This window comes from Hoplias malabaricus, chromosome 2 (genome assembly GCF_029633855.1).
Source record: "Hoplias malabaricus isolate fHopMal1 chromosome 2, fHopMal1.hap1, whole genome shotgun sequence".
Lineage (NCBI taxonomy): Eukaryota > Metazoa > Chordata > Actinopteri > Characiformes > Erythrinidae > Hoplias > Hoplias malabaricus.
In genome coordinates this window covers 72467582-72485700 of record NC_089801.1, presented here as the reverse complement: position 1 = coordinate 72485700, position 18119 = coordinate 72467582, and the positions used below count along the sequence as shown (strand labels likewise).

Genomic DNA, 18119 nt, shown 5'->3' with positions numbered 1-18119 from the left:
CCCTACTTTTAATCTCGTTATTTTGTATGGTTAGATGTTTTTTGAATAAAAATGTCATGTTTTGTGGTTAAAAGTCTTGAGTGAAAGTTACTGAGTTGACACTTATTTAAAACAATGTCACGTTCTTTGAGAACGACAGGTTTTTATTACAAAACATTATCGATTTTAACATAAGTCACTAATACTTCTTCTACTGCAACTTTAAAAGGAACTAGCACTGTAATTTTTGGTCATTTGACTGGTTAAACAAAACAAAAACCAAATATAAATTCATTATCTGTAACCGCTTATCCAATTCATGGTCGCGGTGGGTCCAGAGCCTACCTGGAATCAATGGGCACAAGGTGCTGTTGCAACGTGTGTTTTTGGACTGTGGAGGAAACCGGAGCAAATATAAATTCAGTTAGAATTAAAAAAAAAAAAGTATCCCAATAAGCAAAAGTGATGCTGTTCTACAAACAAACACAGGAAGCGTCATAAGAGGTTCCAAATCCACTGGATTAAGAGTGTCTTTATGCAGAGCTCACAATGTCTAGTTATTCGCTTCACTTCCTTTACTTGCCACATATTCCACAGCTTTCCGCTTGACAGCCTGGATGCTCTCAGGTGTGCCATGCTTCTTCTCATAGTCCAGGTAGCGCTTGAAGAAAAACTTGATCTTCTTTACTGATACACTCAGGTGAATTACCCGGTCAAACAGGTCCCTAGAGGAGCACAGAAAGCAAATTTAGATTTAACTGCGGATCAGGTTCTTTCCTAGTTCAGTTCATGCAGCTTCCAAGTAAGGGAAGGATCCTGAAAGAATATATATATATATATATATATTTTTTTTAAATACATAAATGTTTGATACAAAGAAACGTAAAGAAAAAACAGAACTCTATAATACACTGTAAACCAACATGACTCTTTGTTAATATCGAAAGCTTTAGGAAATGCAGCAAAGTTCTGTAATTAACGAGTGTATCCTGAAACCGCTCTTAACTAAAGTACTACATAAACTCACTCATAAATAATGTATGACCTTTCCTATTCCTTATTCATAATGTGATTCTGTCCACAGAACCTGCTCACAGTTCAGCAACTACAAAGGCAGAAGTTACTATTCTGGTGGGGGGGGGATAAATCAAATAGTAAGCATTGAAATAAATAAATACACAAACCTCACGTGTCCCCACTGATTATGTCCCTGCATTTTACCCTTAGTTCCAATATACAGTTCCTCACTGTTTTCTGGTTCTCCATATTCTAGTGATAATTTCATTAAAACCAATGAGAGATACCTGAATTTTAGCGCAGTAATTGTTTGCCAGTGCATGTGTACGCTTCTTTTAATTTATTTGGTTCTCTACATCAGTGCACGTGGGGTGGGGGACTCAGATGAAATCAAGTTTCCAGGAACTAAACAAAGGTTAATTGTTACAATGACACTCATTTTGTAAATTGGGGAGTTGTATTAACTGGTAAATAAATATTTTTCAGTAAATTATACTCTTTGTTCAAATGAAAACAGAGTTTCTTATATTAATGCAATAATGTTTTGTTATTTGTCACATGGCTTAAATCTCTTCACTCCGTTTCCACTGAATTCCAACTTTCAAAATAGATACAAAATGTACAGGGTGGGCCATTTATATGAATACACATTAATAAAATGGGAATGGTTGGTGATATTAACTTCCTGTTTGTGGCACATTAGTATATGGGGGGTGGACTTTTCAAGATGGGTGGTGACCATGGCGGCCATTTTGAAGTCGGTAATCAACTTTTGTTTTTTAAAACACCATTGTTTTTCTTGTGAAATTCCCAATAAGTTTGATGTGTCACATGACCCTCTTCCCATTGAAAAAACAAAAGTTGGATCCAAAATGGCCAACTTCAAAATGGCCGCCATGGTCACCACCCATCTTGAAAAGTTTCCCCCCTCCCATATACTAAATGTGCCACAAACAGGAAGTTAATATCACCAACCATTCCCATTTTATTAAGGTGTATCCATATAAATGGCTCACCATTTAAGGAACAGGTGGCACAGGAGAAGCGCTGTGAGAGGAGGTGGATTAAAAGTCTTTCAAGCAATTATCTACCCTCCAGATTTTCATCATTTTACTGTGGGCTTTGCCCAGGACCCTTTCCTCCTGTGAGGTGAGAGGTATGGTTAATCGCCCTCCACCAGTTTAGGACCTCTGTCTCTCTCAACTCTCTCAAACTTTATCTTTCACCTATTAAAATATCAACAGAATAATAAAGACATTCTCTATTTGAGTGAAACGGTTGCTTCCAATTTCAAACTGGCATTTTGTGTGTGCAGTTGACGGGGAGGGAGTGATGTTTTTTGAACTTGATCATTAACTACAGAATTACAAAAGATTGTGTGTTTGTTTGTTTTTTGCCAAGATCAGTTAACCATGGGAGACTGTTCAATCCAAAGAAAAATATATTAGTTGCTTTTAGGATTTTTCTTAACGTTAAGATTGACATTTGAGTGAATATTTACTAATGTTTCTTCAGATTTGCTTGCTCTAGTTGACTGAAAGGCCTCCCCTATCTTGGGAACTGCACAGCTGTGGACCACCTCAGATGCAGGATTGCTAAATGGCTGGCTACAACAGTCCTGGGGTTTACTTGGACCTTATAGTTGTTAGTTTGCATAGTTATTTACAGCAAGTTTCCCCTACTATAAATGTGGTTTAACAGAAATGACAAAGTGGCTTCTAAAATAACCTTTTACATTTTTAAGCTACAAAATGTAATACAACAAGTGAAGCAACATTAACCACAAACACCCATACAATAACTATGAATTATTTCTTTTACATGTGCAATTTGTAATTCTACAATAAGACTGTAGGTCAGCACCCAACAGCAACACCACAGAGCAGGTATTATTTGGCTAGGAGATATTTTGTGGTTGGACTATGACCAGTCCAGCATTAAATCTGAAGACTTTTAAAACTCCAGCAGCACTGCTGTGTCTGATCCTCTCATACCAGCACAACAACAATAACACACCCACCACCATGGCACAGCAGTGCTGATGATACACCAGCCCCCACCCCGAGACTCATTACGGTGTTCCCTGCATGCCTTGCTTCTCTATATTTTCTGTCTTTGAGAATTTTTGATTTTGGGTTGCATTGGGGAGATTGTGTGTGTGTGTGTGTGTGTGTTTTTCTAATGATGTGTGTTGGTCAGGAAAGTTCACCATCAGCCCGTGTTCCCGAGTGCTGGAATGTGGCGCCCAGATCCCACACATTTATTTCGTCCTTTTAATAATATCTACTTTAAGGGCTGAATATAGGATGCAGTTTGGCTAATATCTAATGTCTAAATACAGCAATATCCCAGTCTCCATTCGTCACACAATTTACGTTAGTTCGTTAATTTTATGGCAAAGTACTGTAAACAAAACAGTTCAATTTACGGTAAAATTCTGTCAAACACAGCTGCCAAATTTTTACTGTAAATTTTACGGTATTTTTTGTTTTGTTTTAAATAGTGTAGTAATGCTGTGGATGATTGGTGTTTATATCATTCACTTGTCTCAAACCAATTTAAGTAGACGGTTTTTGATGAAATTATGTCTGAGAAGACAAAAACGTAATGCATTTGCGATAGTATTTACTCGTATGTAATGTTAATTTTATGGTGCTAAACAATGACCTGTTTAGTAGCAAATGTATCTTTGTACTTCCAGTGCAAAAAAAGAAAGAAAATGGGTGGGAAGTGGGACCCACAATCGACTAGACTACATTTTGAATAAAGCACTAAGCTCATGTTTTGTTACCCAGCGAGTAAACTAATTTTGATGGCTTAAACCACCCCTTTATCCAAGTCACCCCTCCTGATTCACGTCACCTAAAAAGTGGTTTTAACAACAGCCCTCAGAGATTGCATGATGGTACAAATTTTACTTCAACACCTATGTGCTGTGAGGTGGAAAAACAAAACAGAGCACATGATGGTTTAAGAACCACTGCATATAATGTAGGATGGTTCCCAGTGTGAAAAAAAACTCACCTGACATCCTTCTGTGAGCCGTGCTTCACCATCAGATCTATGAAGACAGACCACAGGTCTGTGCGCTTTGGATAGCTGGTAAGAACTTTTTCAAACATGGTCTTGGCTTTCTCCGTATTGCCATACTGAAATTCTAACCGGGCAAATTTGATGATCAAGTCCACATCTGTAATAGAGAGGAAGAACATATGAATCAGTCCCAAGTCTTGACAGAAATTACAGATTGAGGAAGGACCAGCTACAACAGTGTCATGCGTGTGAGAGCCCTGTGTACGAGGGTCCAGGGTGTAAGGAAACCCTGGGGCATGGGGAAAGAGGCACAAGAGAAGCAGGGTGTGGTGTGGTTATTGGAAAGTCATTTAAGCAAGAATCTACCCCTCCAGATATTCCTCATCTTAATTTTGGGCTTGCAGTTTTCCAGGACCCTCTCTTCCTCTGAGACAAATAGTGTTAGTAGCAGGTCTCCACCAGTTAAAACCCCAGTCTCTCTCCTGAAATCTGCCCTCCTTTTTGCAGGATATTTTGAAAGCAATGCAGACCCTTACATTAGGTTTGCAACATTGGCCTATTTCATTTTCTTCTTTGTTATTTTAAGACGGGTTACAGCATTGTGCACAATACATTGTTATATAAATTACAACTGACAAATATAACAATACAGGGCATCTAGGGTAGGTTCACATTAGTGTGCAACCAAACAATGGCCAATTATTTGCGCTTGCAGTTTTGTAACCTGTTTAAGTGTGCAGTGTTTTACCGTGTCCCAATTTTCAAATTTTCAAATTATTTTCAAGCTTCCAAGGCTTGAACAGCTACAACCATCTTATCCACCCTTAAATGACATCACAAAATGTATGCGCTTCAAAAAAGGCCTTTGAGATTAAGGAAAAAAAAGCTGGAAAAGGGCTTCAGAATGGAATAAAGAAGCAGAACTCACGGTCTTGAGTAGAAAGGCTTTGGAGTGCCCTCTGGAGGAGAGCATTGGCAGCATGACTTTGACCCTGGCGCAGCAAGAAGGAGCCGTAACTTTGCCACACAGCCTTCTCCTGCCTGAAACGCTTTACCATGTTCTTATACAGCGTCTCTGCCTCCTGCCCAAATAAACACATTTTATATTGATATACTTTTACTATTTTACAATTCATTGTGTTCCAGGATCAGTTCAGTGTAAACACATCTATGGGCTGCTGATTAGAGGAAAACTTAACTAAACGGCTAACATTCATTAAAGTAGTGCGTTTGGGTTTCGAGGTCTCACCTTGATTTTGTCTGACTTGGCGTAGATGTCTGCCAGCTGTTGGTAGACAGGCAGTGGCTCACAGTATTGAGTGGCTCGTTCAAACACATTCTGTAGACTCTCCTCTGTGCCATACATGTTCTCCAGGTTTAACAGAGCCACCCAAACATTCAGCTTCTCCTGCTCTTCCCTACAGACACAGAGGGGATTACAATCATTTAAACAAACACCAACTGAGCAGGCTAACCCAAGACCTCCATCTGTAGTCAAACTCAGCGTGAAGGAACAAAACTGTCAGAGAACACACAACAAAATGTAAATACAATAAAGACATACTGTACTAAATCCTTATAGTTTTGTATTTATGTGAGTGAAGGATTGAAGCGAGCAGTAAGGTTTTATTCTGATAACATTTCCATCCAGGTGGAGGAGTTGACCTTCATGGTATTCAACCATTAACTTTAGAAATACAATAATTTCTTTGTCTGTTATTCGCAAAGTAATTCATGGGAGTTTCAATGATGGAGATGTTAGCTTGAGTTTTTTTTACATTAAGATTTTCTTGCAAATTTGAATACCCTACTTTGGGTGGCACACTTTTGAAAGCACCACATGAAAAGTGGATGATCTTGTTGAATGTACAGCAGTCCTGAGATTTGAAACTTAGACCTTCAAGTGTTTGCCTCCAATAGCTTCAAATTCAGTTGTTGGGAAAAAATATAAAATGATTTGATGATGAACTTTCCCCTGTACTCTATTTTATTAAAGCTACAATTAATTTAGCACAGGGGCGGCATAACTTAACAGTACTTTAAGAGCAGCATGATGGTGCAGTAGGTAGTAGGGTTTCCTCCAAGTGACTGTCTGTGAGGAGTGTGGTGTGTTCTCCCTGTGTCTGCGTGGGTTTCCTCCGGGTGACTGTCTGAGGGGTGTGGTGGGTTCTCCCTGTGTCTGCGTGGGTTTCCTCCGGGTGACTGTCTGTGAGGAGTGTGGTGGGTTCTCCCTGTGTCTGCGTGGGTTTCCTCCGGGTGACTGTCTGTGAGTAGTGTGGTGGGTTCTCCCTGTGTCTGCGTGGGTTTCCTCCGGGTGACTGTCTGTGAGGAGTGTGGTGGGTTCTCCCTGTGTCTGCGTGGGTTTCCTCCGGGTGACTGTCTGTGAGGAGTGTGGTGGGTTCTCCCTGTGTCTGCGTGGGTTTCCTCCGGGTGACTGTCTGTGAGGGGTGTGGTGGGTTCTCCCTGTGTCTGCGTGGGTTTCCTCCGGGTGACTGTCTGTGAGGAGTGTGGTGGGTTCTCCCTGTGTCTGCGTGGGTTTCCTCCGGGTGACTGTCTGTGAGGAGTGTGGTGGGTTCTCCCTGTGTCTGCGTGGGTTTCCTCCGAGTGACTGTGAGGAGTGTGGTGTATTCTCCCTGTGTCTGTGTGGGTATCCTCCGGGTGACTGTCTGAGGAGTGTGGTGTGTTCTGGCGCCCCCTCTGGGGTGTATTCTCGCCTTGCTCCCAATGATTCCAGGTAGGCTCTGGACCAACCGCGACCCTGAACTGGATAAGCGCTTACAGAAAATGAATGAATGAATGAATAATTTAGCACAAGTAAGGGATTAGGTCACTGTTCTCCGTTACCTGAAGGAGATGGTTTTGAGGGCTCTCTCAGCCACAGCGCGAGCCTGCTCAATCTGTGTGGCCTGCAGATGGAAGGCCATGTACTGCAGCCAGAGCAGTGAGCTGTCTGGTGAAGAGAGCAGCAATCGTTCAAATGCTGATGAACTCTCAGGTCGAGCAGATGGGTCCATTAGCTCCGCCTCCAAACGACTCAGACTCTGCTCCGCCTGCTTCCGCTCCTGCTCCATCTCCTTACGAGACTTCTTTTTTACAGACTTATAAGGTGAGACACAGAGACACAGCGTGAGTCTTTGGAAAACTTGACAGCTCCCTTCAAGCAGATTGTGTCTTATATGGGCATGTTAAAATAGTAAAGAGCCATTTCACCAACAAACCCCCCAGTACTAACCAGACAGTAACCGGTTATAAGACCGTTACTGAACCAAGTCAAGGTGGGTGCTGAACCCCATTTAGTGCAGTATTTTTATCTAGTGCACATCTATAATTATCACTGATTTACCATTGTGTTTCTCTGTCATTTTAGTGTAATCAAGTTTTTTTTTTTTTAATACCTTTTAACTCATTTTTTTTGCACAGGACCTGCATATAACCATCATTCACAACACATTCACAATCAAGCTGGTTTTACATTACGGAAATCATAGATTCTTCAGTTCTGAAATACAGTTTTAAAACGTTTTAGAGAAGTTTTTAATTCATTTATATATTTATTTTGTAATTTACCTTGCTCTGGTTATCCTCCTCCTCATCGCTGGACTCATAAGTGTTATCTGCAGCAGTGGCAGGTTTCAGAGTGTTCAAATCTGTGTCCCAAGAGAAAGTAGATGCTACCTGCAAGCTACCAGGCTCTCCTGCTCTCTGTGTGTCCTACAAAACCACAAAATAATATTAATGCCATTACAGTTCTTATAGAAATGTCTCTGTAAATATGCATTGTTGTCAAATTTCAATATTTACATTTTTCACCTTTTTCTTTCCATTCTCTTTTTCCTCTTCTCTAAAATACACTTCAACTCCACTGTCCAGGTCTTCACCTTTGGAGTTTTCCACTTTTTTCTTCTTCTTTTTCTCTGTGGAAGTCTTCTCTTCTTTCTTTACCTTCTTCTTTTTCACAGCTTGCTCCTAGAGAGATACCATTACTGTTACATTAAAAGGAAGAATTCTGTCATTATAATTAGGGTTTAATATGTTAACGATTGTCATGCAGTGGTAGGTAGCACAGTATTTTACCCCTCAGCCTCAGTGTTGTGGCTAATGGTGATATTATACTTGTTCGCATATGTTTTCCTCAGGTGTTCCCTCATTATACTGGGAATCCCCGTGGTGTTAACCAATCCTGACTGGGGACCACTGAGATTAAAATTTAAAATAAATAAATGTGAATTATCGTAAGATTCATCTTGGTTGTCTGCGATAATAATAAGGCTCATAAGGCACCACTGTAAGATAGGGAAAGCATGATTAAAATGCACATAGCAACAATTATGGTTTGGGTTTTGCTGCCATGTTTGTTTCTGAAGAAATGTATTCAGTTTTTGGGATTTATTTACAACTCTCTCACACACACACACACTACACCTGTTTGCTCTCAGAGATCTTGCGCTTCTTTTTTGCCTGCTTCTTATTATACTCCTCTTTCTCCTTTCCCCTCAGACGCAGAGGGAACCCAAGGGATTCTGGTAAAATGTCGGGCTTCCCAGTGTCTTCTGGGAGAAGGGAGAGGTCCACATGGCTTTTCTTTTCATCAACGCTGAACATAAACACAAATACAACATCAGTGAATGATGATTCTACACAGTGGAAAATATGACCCTACCCATTATAGTAAAATACAAAATATTAATGTATATCCATATAGTTTACATAGGTCTTACACTTGTGTTATATTTTGTAATTTATGAGAAAACATTAAACACAGCCAACATAATTAATACTGTCGGACTAGGCACTAGAATGTAATTGTACATATGACTTATAACATTGTAAATCAATACTATATCATCTTGGAGCTTTAAACAAAAACAGCAACAAGTCAAACACAAACTTAAGAGGCTCGACTGTCGGTGTAAATTCTTACTGGAGGACTTTGGCAGTAAGAAGTGAATTCACGGTGATGTGTTCAGCGAATGATTCGGAGTCAGACGCAAAGTAGTTTGTGGCATGTTGGAAAAGGACTCTTCCAGTGACTAATCTTGATAACCTTCAACAAACAGAAAAATGTAGTGTTTCATCATCAGTTAGACAAGATAAAAAACCAAGTTAAACCAAGAAACCCTCAAATGACACAGATTACACACAAGAGTGTGTGTATATATATACACACACACACATTCATTTAAGGCAATGTCCATGAGGATCCAGGTCCATACTTCACAAATAACCAAGTTTAATACCTCATGTATATGCCATTGTCGCTCACGTTCTTCACATATCCTTGGACAATCTGCCCCGCCTGTAGTTCTGAGACAGAACCAATGTCCTTGTCCTTCACTGGAATAGGTTTCCCAGGATGGATCCTGTGTAGTGTCAAAGGAGAAGTGAAATATCTATTAATCTCCACTACATTATAACATTCTACTGTTACATAAAACAAGGCCACAAGACTGTGGATATTGTTCAAATAGAGGAACAACTCTCAGATGTTCAGACACTGCTCTTCTTATCAAAATGTTACCACAGTCCTCGGTTTTGATGAACTCTGTCATCAAAACACCACAAGGACCAAACACCACATACTCAGCTTTTCTAAACTGTTGTTTTCAGAAAAGACAGGCTTCAGTTGCAGGTTTTTCTTTGACAACACAGTTTTACCCACTATCAATTTGTTCTCTGTTCTTATTTTCACATTATTTGGGTCAGTACCCTTATTTCTGAGGGCTTGTCATGACCGTTTAACCTCGTCTTTTGAATTTCACATTAACATGGGTCCAGAGCAGTGGTTGGAGATATTCAGACGAGAGAGTGGTACATCTCTAAACCCTCAGCACTTGACATAAATGCAGCACAAGCTCTTCAACATTTTCTCATATCCCCTGAACCCCTCCCAGAGCCACCTTCTTTGTGACAGAGCCAATAGTGCAACAACGGAAAGCTGAACACTCTTGGAGTAAAAAGCTAAATGCCCAAAGTTGTCAGCTAAAATGGTTTATTATTAAAATATTTTTTTATTTAAAAAAACAAAGTCATTCTAAACTTTCAAATCACTGTGTGTGTGTGTGTGCTTTACCTGGACAGACGCAAGGACACATGGAATTTTTCATTCTCTTCACAAACAACACAGCATCTGGAGAGAAAAACATGGGGGCAGTTTAAACAATGTTTTTTAGTATTGTTTTGAAATTGGCCATAATTTGACAGTAGACTTACGCCCAGCATATATTTCATCAAAGCAAATAAATGGGTGTGTTATGTATGTGTGTATAAACTTCTCCATAAAAATTCTGCAGTTACAGGCTGTTGTCCACGTGTTGTCCTGCATACTTTATTTGCCAGCTTTAATCTTGTTCAACTGTTAGGAGCACCACAGTACGGGGATTATTTGGTTAGTGGATCATACTCAGCACTGCAGTGACACGGATGTTGAGGTGGTGTCTTGGTGTGTGCTGTGATCAGTACAGCAGTGCTGCTTGAGTTTTCAAATGCCTTCGGTGTCACAGCTGGACTCAATAGTCTACCAGCCAAAAAAATCCAGCCAACAGCGTCCTGTGGGCGGTGACCTCTGACCAGTGATTGAAATAAATAAATAAATAAAAATACAAGGATGTCAACTGGTTCTGTCTTGACTCTATAAGGTGGACCAACAAGGCAGAAGTGTGTAACAGAGTGGACAGTGAGTGTATGTAGTGTTTAAAAACAGAAGCAGCACTGCTCAAGAAAATCACACCACCACTGAGAATGATCCACCACTCAAATCATGGTCTGCTCTTTGGTGGTCCTCTAGGGGTCCTGACCATTTAAGAACACGGTGGAGGACTAACAATGTATGCAGAGCCACACATGGCCCAGTCTGTAGCTGCAGAATTACAGTGGTGCTGTATGGCCAGTGGAGCGGAGAGACAGGATCATGAGTGTAGAAACAAGGAAGTATTAGACAATCTCACCTAACCACCTGGCCCTCTTTGTACATCTCCAGTGGGTTTTCTGTGTACATGTCCGACAGATCTGTTATGGAAGCCAAGCCGGATTTCCCAAACGGCAGCTTCAGCCTAACTCCCATTTGGGGGATGATTGAGAGAACGGTTCCCATGGTAACAACTCCCGGCTCGAGCTTGTGGATACCTGCAGCGACAGAACACGCAGGGAACAGTGAAGCGGCCCAAGGGGGGAAAAAATAAAGTGTGACATGATCATGATGTTAAGGTGTGCCATTTCGTAATGTGACTTGGAAAACAGCTGATCCAAAATCTTATTTTGAAACACGTTTCTGCGGCATCCACTGGAACGGCCACTAAATCTACACTTCAGCCATCGTCTGAAATAACTGAACGTAAATACCTTTGAATTAGAAGCAAGGCGTTTTTGCTGTTGCTACAAAAACAATATATACATGTTACCTGCTTGTAAGTATAACATAATGTGCGTCAAAAGTGCCACTAAACCACTCACAGCCATGACCATAGGTGAGTGTGGGGTCATAGACTGACTAGTAAATCAAGAGCAACAGGTCAACAAAATGTCCAGTACAGTACATTACTATAGATCCTCATTAGAAAGACCCTCAGATATTGAACTTCTCCACTTCCCCACTAGGTTCTCAAGGGGCAAGCATGAAGTCCTAAGTCCTTTTCCAAGAATTAAACAAGGCCTCAGGCTTGGAGGTGGTGATACACATACTGACCGCTGAATGCCATGTTGCAACTAAAATGTACATAACAGTAAGTACTCGAAATGTGACGTTGTATTTCTTGTATTAATTGGTTGTAATGGTAGCTTTGTTTATGATGCAGAACTCTTCATCCAACATCAGTACCTTACAAAAGCTCTTATGAGTAAAAAAAAAAAAAAAAAAGTTCCTAAATGTAAGGACTCCTCAGATGATGTAAACCTGTTACTGCAGCCAAGTGGTACAGACTTAACCTTTGATAATTCCCTTGATTCCAGGGAGAAAAAGAAGGAAGAGTGTGTGTGTGTGTGTGTGGGGGGGGGGGGGGGGGGGGGGGGGGGGCTTACCTGAAAGGGAAAGGAAAAGCCGACAAGGCTTTTTGGACTTGACCCCGACGACTTTTGCAGACACGCATTGACCAGGTTTGAAGTGCTTTTGTGGGTGATTGGCATCCTGTAACAGATAAAACAAAACACAAATACACAATCAAATGACCTAACCTTGTTTCTGTTCATTAACATCATTAAAATATACATTAATCAGAGTTCCCCTCTAGGCATTAATTAAACTGATCATTAACATGCTTAAAAAATTCCTATTAGTTACCACAAATACTAGAGATGCTTAAAGACAGCTTGAGCTAAAGATTAATGGACGTTGCTTAGCATTATTTACCAATAACACAAGGCCAAATTATAAAGGCCTGCTCAGCCTTAACAGATCACAACATGTAGGACATTAACTCACGCCAGGTTTGTTGATCATGGACAGCAGCTCTACAGTTCCGGTGATGTTTGGAGACACGGCGAGCTCCAGGCATTTTGTCTCTGAAATGAACTGCAAGTACACAACCGTAGAGTTAATTATACACCATCAACCTTACAAACTTTATAGGTACATGTTCAATCGTTCTTACTTTGGATACAAAGCATATGATCTCATCTCCAGGTTTGTAGTTCTCCAGTTTAGGTTCATTCTCCATAGATTCAAGGCTCCTATCCATTTTCAGTTTACTAGAGCATCGAAAAAGATTCTACTGGTAAGATCTTCTGAGACAGTTTGACCAAGCTAATTCAGGCAGTTATGTGTTGAGCTAACTGAGTAAATGTTACATACCTGGGGAGAAGTGTGAGCTCAGGCAAAGAGTAAACAAAGTTTGGATGACTGATTGGGAGGAATCTGTGTAAAAAGAAATGTATTATTATATATATATATATCTGAGGATTTACAGGTAAAGATTTATTCTACATTACAGGCGGCATTGCTAGTTAGCAAGAAAAAACTTTCACCTCAGGGCTGCTAAATGTGCTGGGAAGGTCTAGTTATAATAAGGTAATAATCTGAAATTCTCCTATGGGTTTTACAATGTTATGTTAGCAGCAAGTTAACCAAAGCAAATTTATTTTTCCTTAAACACTATATTATAGTTTTCAATTTAAGTTCCATCTCTAAATATTATTCCAGTAGCCTGTTAGCTGTATGCTAAACTGATTTGCAGGCTAGTGTGGTGTGTTTTCCCTGGGTCCGCGTGGGTTTCACAAAGTGTCCACTTGCGCCCCCTGCAGGGTGTGTTTATTGTCTTGCGCCCAAAGACCGTGCAGGCTCTGGAAATTTGTGAGGGTGATGGACATTAATGAATGATGGTACAGAGCGCTTTCAGAATTAAAGTGAGACTGGTAAGTACCTGGTTTGTAGGATTTAGATCATCTTCTAAAAAGCCAGTTATAAATGTTATATTTGTAGGAACAATTTCAAATGAAATGCTTCAAAATCCATAAGAGAATGCTTCAACGTGGGAGACGCTGATAGGTGCATGGGTTGCAAGCTTGTATTACGTGTTAGTTTCATTAGCCTTGTATCTCTAGTGAACAGACTTCCAGAAAATCTAAGATGTGCCTGGAATGTAGAAATATATAAATCTGGGTTAAAGAATTTTTATTTATTTATTTTTTTTAACTATGCTTTAGTTTTGCACTACATTTTTATTAATTAAATTTAATCTTTAACTTAAATTATTCTAAACTATATTTTTCTTTTGGTTTTAATTTTTTTAGATTGTCTCTTATCTGTTCTTTAATGTCCTAATGATTTTAATTTACCTGATGGAGAGTACTTTGAACTACCATTGTGTATGAAAGGTGCTGTACAAATAAACTTGCCTTTGCCTTTAGTGTACAACTAAAGCAAATAGGAAAAGGGAAATTCTATAAGTGTAATCTGCGAACCGAATATCTCATCTACCTTCGTTTACTTAACCTTTGCTTTCAGAGTATTTGCTGAACGTATAGCAGTTTGGTTATCACACTTACTTGTGGCCACGAACGTCTTGACCGCCGATGACCCTTGCGTTGACCTCATCATTGACCTTCAGGGTGGATGTGGGGAAGCTGCCCACTTTTGGTGTGTCCTGAACTTCAGAGACGTGAATAGCGCCCGTTATCCCCTCCTCCAATGTCACAAATACCTGTGTGGGTTTGACCGTCTTGACTTTGCCCGTCACCACATCCCCAATGTTGTAGCTGTGTTTTGCACCCTTGCTCTCAGACACCTTGTGTCTATGTAAGGTTTTTACAAACTGCCAATCTACAAGCGGCAATCCCCTCAGGTCTTCACACTTTGGATTTGTCACGGTTACAGTCAAGTTGCTGCCCACGGTCAGTTTCTCTGCCTCAAAACGGAAGGTTTCGTTCAGGTGGGTTGTTGTGGATATTACAGTCAAACAACCGGTTTCGCCCAGTGAGATGACAGCAAAGTCTTTGTCCACGTATTGAACTGTGGCCATGTGCTGGGAGCCCTTTTCCAACTAGAGAAATACAAACAAGACAATAGTGTTTGAACAGGTATAATGTGACTTTCATCACAAAAAGTAATCCCTAGACCCCTGCACTTCTCATTTATCTTTCCTGTCTTTAAAGTAAATTAAATTTTACTGAATTTCTCTCTTATAGAGCACTGAGTTTATTTATTCTGCGCAACAGTCATCTCCCAAATGAACACTAATAGCAGCAGATTCCAAAAGAGCTGATTCTTTGATTCCGGATGTGTCCTGACCAGCTTCACAATGTGTTTGGCCTGAACTCTTAATAATAAAAAGGTGCCATAAATGGTTCTTTTTACTGATGCTATAAGAACTAATTTGAATTCATTAAAGAACCTTATACAGCGTGAATTTATATAACGGCGACTTGGTATAATTAATTATATTTTTGCCATACACCCAAACCTACTCTGCCATCCGTAACCACAGCTCTACTCACTTTCTTTTTTGCCATGAGCTTCGGAAGGAGGGACACATGCACTCGAGTGTTCAACAGATCAACGTGGAGCACCACAGCAGTGACCTTGTTTCCTGGGGTGGTGTTCACATCTACAAGAGTCAAACATTAAAACAAGAACAGTTAGAGTGAAATTTGTGTTTCTTTGTCCATCTTGTTTTCTCCCTCTCAGTATTTTCACAGCTGAATTGTTAATAACAAACAATGAAGATACACCAGCAAATGTGAGTGTTTACCATACAAATCAAACCTGGACCACTACCCTGCACCGTGGAAACGGAGGGCTTTGCTGTACAGGAGAGAAAAGACAACGAATGAATGACGAGAGAGAATCCTGACCTGTTGTGTGATGCTTTGAGGCTAGCACAGCAATATTTCCAAGCTTGTCAGAGCTCAGACTAACTGAACCATCCTCCATGACCTCTTTCACAGACATCTTCAGTTTATCCCCCAAAGACACAGAGGAGACATGCTGCAGCAGGTCAGAATCTAGAAAGAGAGTGACAAATGTATGAGACTAATTTTACTTTACCACATAAAAGGGCTCCCTGTGCCTCTTGAAATACTAACGACTACCACTTAGGTTCAAAATGTCCAAACCGATTATTTGATTCAAAGATCACTGTTAAAATCTGATCCACTGTCATGGAACAAGCACAGATTTTAAAGCAGTTAAACATAAGTGAGATCAACACACATTATATATGTATATTTCAAACAGTGGGTGTGTTTACATGCACTTAATAACCTGCTCTTAATAGATTTCTGCAGTTATTGGAATTACACTGATCCCTCGTTTTTCGCAGGTGGTCTTGGAACGCATCCCCTGCGAAAAACGAGGGATCACTCGTATTCCTGCAAAGTAGAGGAAAGATTTATGTATTTAACGAGTATTTGGACTTTTAAAACCCTCCCCGTTACTGTTAACAACCCACCCTTTGCATTAAACAGTCATTCTATAATGTTTTTCAGCTGGAACTACATGTGATATCCCACCAGTTTCTTTAATAGAGTCATTCCTAAGCTGGACACGAACAATACACGTACTGTACGTAAGAAAAACTTGTAAATGATATATTTTGTCACCTACAGGTCCAGTCTAATACATGTAAATAATAATGAAATATTTTGGCTATTCATCTTTCACGGTTTTCCTAGATTTTCCCTCAGTATCCGCGATATAGCAGCCATAAGCTCCTTTGTAAAAACCCGCAAAGTAGCGAATCCGCGAAAGATGAATCGCGAAGTAGAGAGGGATTACTGTATTCTTGTGGTCATGTAAAGAGCATACTCTGATTTCTTTTGGATTTCTCCATCTGCACATGCTCACAGACGTAAACAAAGAGTGGAGAGTTGTCTCCGACATATTTCGAAGTTCTCTCACTGTTCTTTATCTGATAATTCATTAAGTATATTAATATTTACAATAAGCTGCAGCAGGGATTTGTCACATTTTGCTGTTGCAAATCAGAAATCAGCCTCCTGTAAACTCTGAGACCTCCCAGGTGCATGTAAAAGCTTTGGTGGGATTACTCAGAAAATCTGATTTTGTTCAGTTGTCTATGCAATACACCCTCAACCATAGAGAGAGTTCTTTCATTATTTCTGAGTATTTAAGTCACGGCTCTCCTACCTCTTGAGGTTATCATGTCGTGGACTCCCATTCTCTCACGCTGACCCTGGATCAGTCTGGCTTGGGCATTTTGCTCTCCTTCAGAGCTCACCTCTGACACCTTCAGACTGACCAGAAATCTGTGCTTCTCCTCGTCCAAATTAGTGACCTTGGCCAGCACAGTCTGGCCAATCTGGAATATCCCCTCAGTACTTGTGAGAAACTTGTCACTCATTGCCTGAGAAAAGACAAAAGGAGCCAGAGAATACAAATCAGAACAGAGGATAGGAGTTTATGACTTTTTTCCCTTTTGCACACAATTTTTCTTAGTGGAAAAAAAAAAAAATTATATATATGATCCAGGTCTGGGAGCAGATCCCTCAGGAGAACATCTGACACCTCATCAGGAGCATGCCCAGGTGTTGTAGGGAGGTCATAGGTCACGTGGAGGCCACACACTACTGAGCCTCATTTTACCTCGTCTTGAGGAACTTCCACTGAAGCTGGATCAGCCTGTAATTTGATTTTCCACTTTTAATTTTAAGTATGATTCCAAATCCAGACCTCCATGGGATAATTTTGATTTACATTGATGATTTTTATGTTATTTTGTTCTCAACGCATTCCACTATATAATGAATAGGAAATTTTAATTGGAATATTTCATTCATTAAGATTTAGGATGTGTTATTCAAGTCTTCCCTTTATTTTTATTTTTTTGAGCAGTGTAAACACACACACACTGATGTCAATCACATTACACACACAGCACAGACAAATCTACTGATCCACACACACACACAGATGTCAATCACATTACACACACAGCACAGACAAATCTACTGATCCACACACACACACAGATGTCAATCACATTACACACACAGCACAGACAAATCTACTGATCCACACACACACAGATGTCAATCACATTACACACACAGCACAGACAAATCTACTGATCCACACACACACACAGATGTCAATCACATTACACACACAGCACAGACAAATCTACTGATCCACACACACACAGATGTCAATCACATTACACACACAGCACAGACAAATCTACTGATCCACACACACACAGATGTCAATCACATTACACACACAGCACAGACAAATCTACTGATCCACACACACACAGATGTCAATCACATTACACACACAGCACAGACAAATCTACTGATCCACACACACACACAGATGTCAATCACATTACACACACAGCACAGACAAATCTACTGATCCACACACACACACAGATGTCAATCACATTACACACACAGCACAGACAAATCTACTGATCCACACACACACACAGATGTCAATCACATTACACACACAGCACAGACAAATCTACTGATCCACACACACACACAGATGTCAATCACATTACACACACAGCACAGACAAATCTACTGATCCACACACACACACAGATGTCAATCACATTACACACACAGCACAGACAAATCTACTGATCCACACACACACACAGATGTCAATCACATTACACACACAGCACAGACAA

General features: G+C 40.2%; 1 protein-coding gene across 2 annotated transcripts in view; it reads right to left on the bottom strand.

The window, feature by feature from the left end:
- Positions 1 to 11: 11 nt before the first annotated feature.
- pdcd11 (programmed cell death 11) overlaps positions 12 to 18119 on the bottom strand; it is a 29928-nt gene continuing 11820 nt past the window's right edge. Inside the window, exons 17-36 of one of the 2 annotated variants that reach the window (XM_066661385.1) lie at positions 16604 to 16820; positions 15310 to 15459; positions 14953 to 15062; positions 14005 to 14498; positions 12812 to 12874; positions 12612 to 12708; positions 12443 to 12532; positions 12043 to 12148; positions 10974 to 11151; positions 10100 to 10156; positions 9267 to 9389; positions 8951 to 9073; positions 8452 to 8623; positions 7831 to 7995; positions 7597 to 7740; positions 6874 to 7127; positions 5279 to 5447; positions 4958 to 5111; positions 4021 to 4186; positions 12 to 704 (exon numbers count right to left, since the gene is read on the bottom strand). In XM_066661385.1, coding sequence (XP_066517482.1) covers positions 533 to 704; positions 4021 to 4186; positions 4958 to 5111; positions 5279 to 5447; positions 6874 to 7127; positions 7597 to 7740; positions 7831 to 7995; positions 8452 to 8623; positions 8951 to 9073; positions 9267 to 9389; positions 10100 to 10156; positions 10974 to 11151; positions 12043 to 12148; positions 12443 to 12532; positions 12612 to 12708; positions 12812 to 12874; positions 14005 to 14498; positions 14953 to 15062; positions 15310 to 15459; positions 16604 to 16820 — 3204 coding nt within the window. In that variant the 3' untranslated portion in view covers positions 12 to 532. The remainder of the gene's footprint in view (positions 705 to 4020; positions 4187 to 4957; positions 5112 to 5278; positions 5448 to 6873; positions 7128 to 7596; positions 7741 to 7830; positions 7996 to 8451; positions 8624 to 8950; positions 9074 to 9266; positions 9390 to 10099; positions 10157 to 10973; positions 11152 to 12042; positions 12149 to 12442; positions 12533 to 12611; positions 12709 to 12811; positions 12875 to 14004; positions 14499 to 14952; positions 15063 to 15309; positions 15460 to 16603; positions 16821 to 18119) is intronic. The other variant, XM_066661386.1, reaches the window with a different exon arrangement.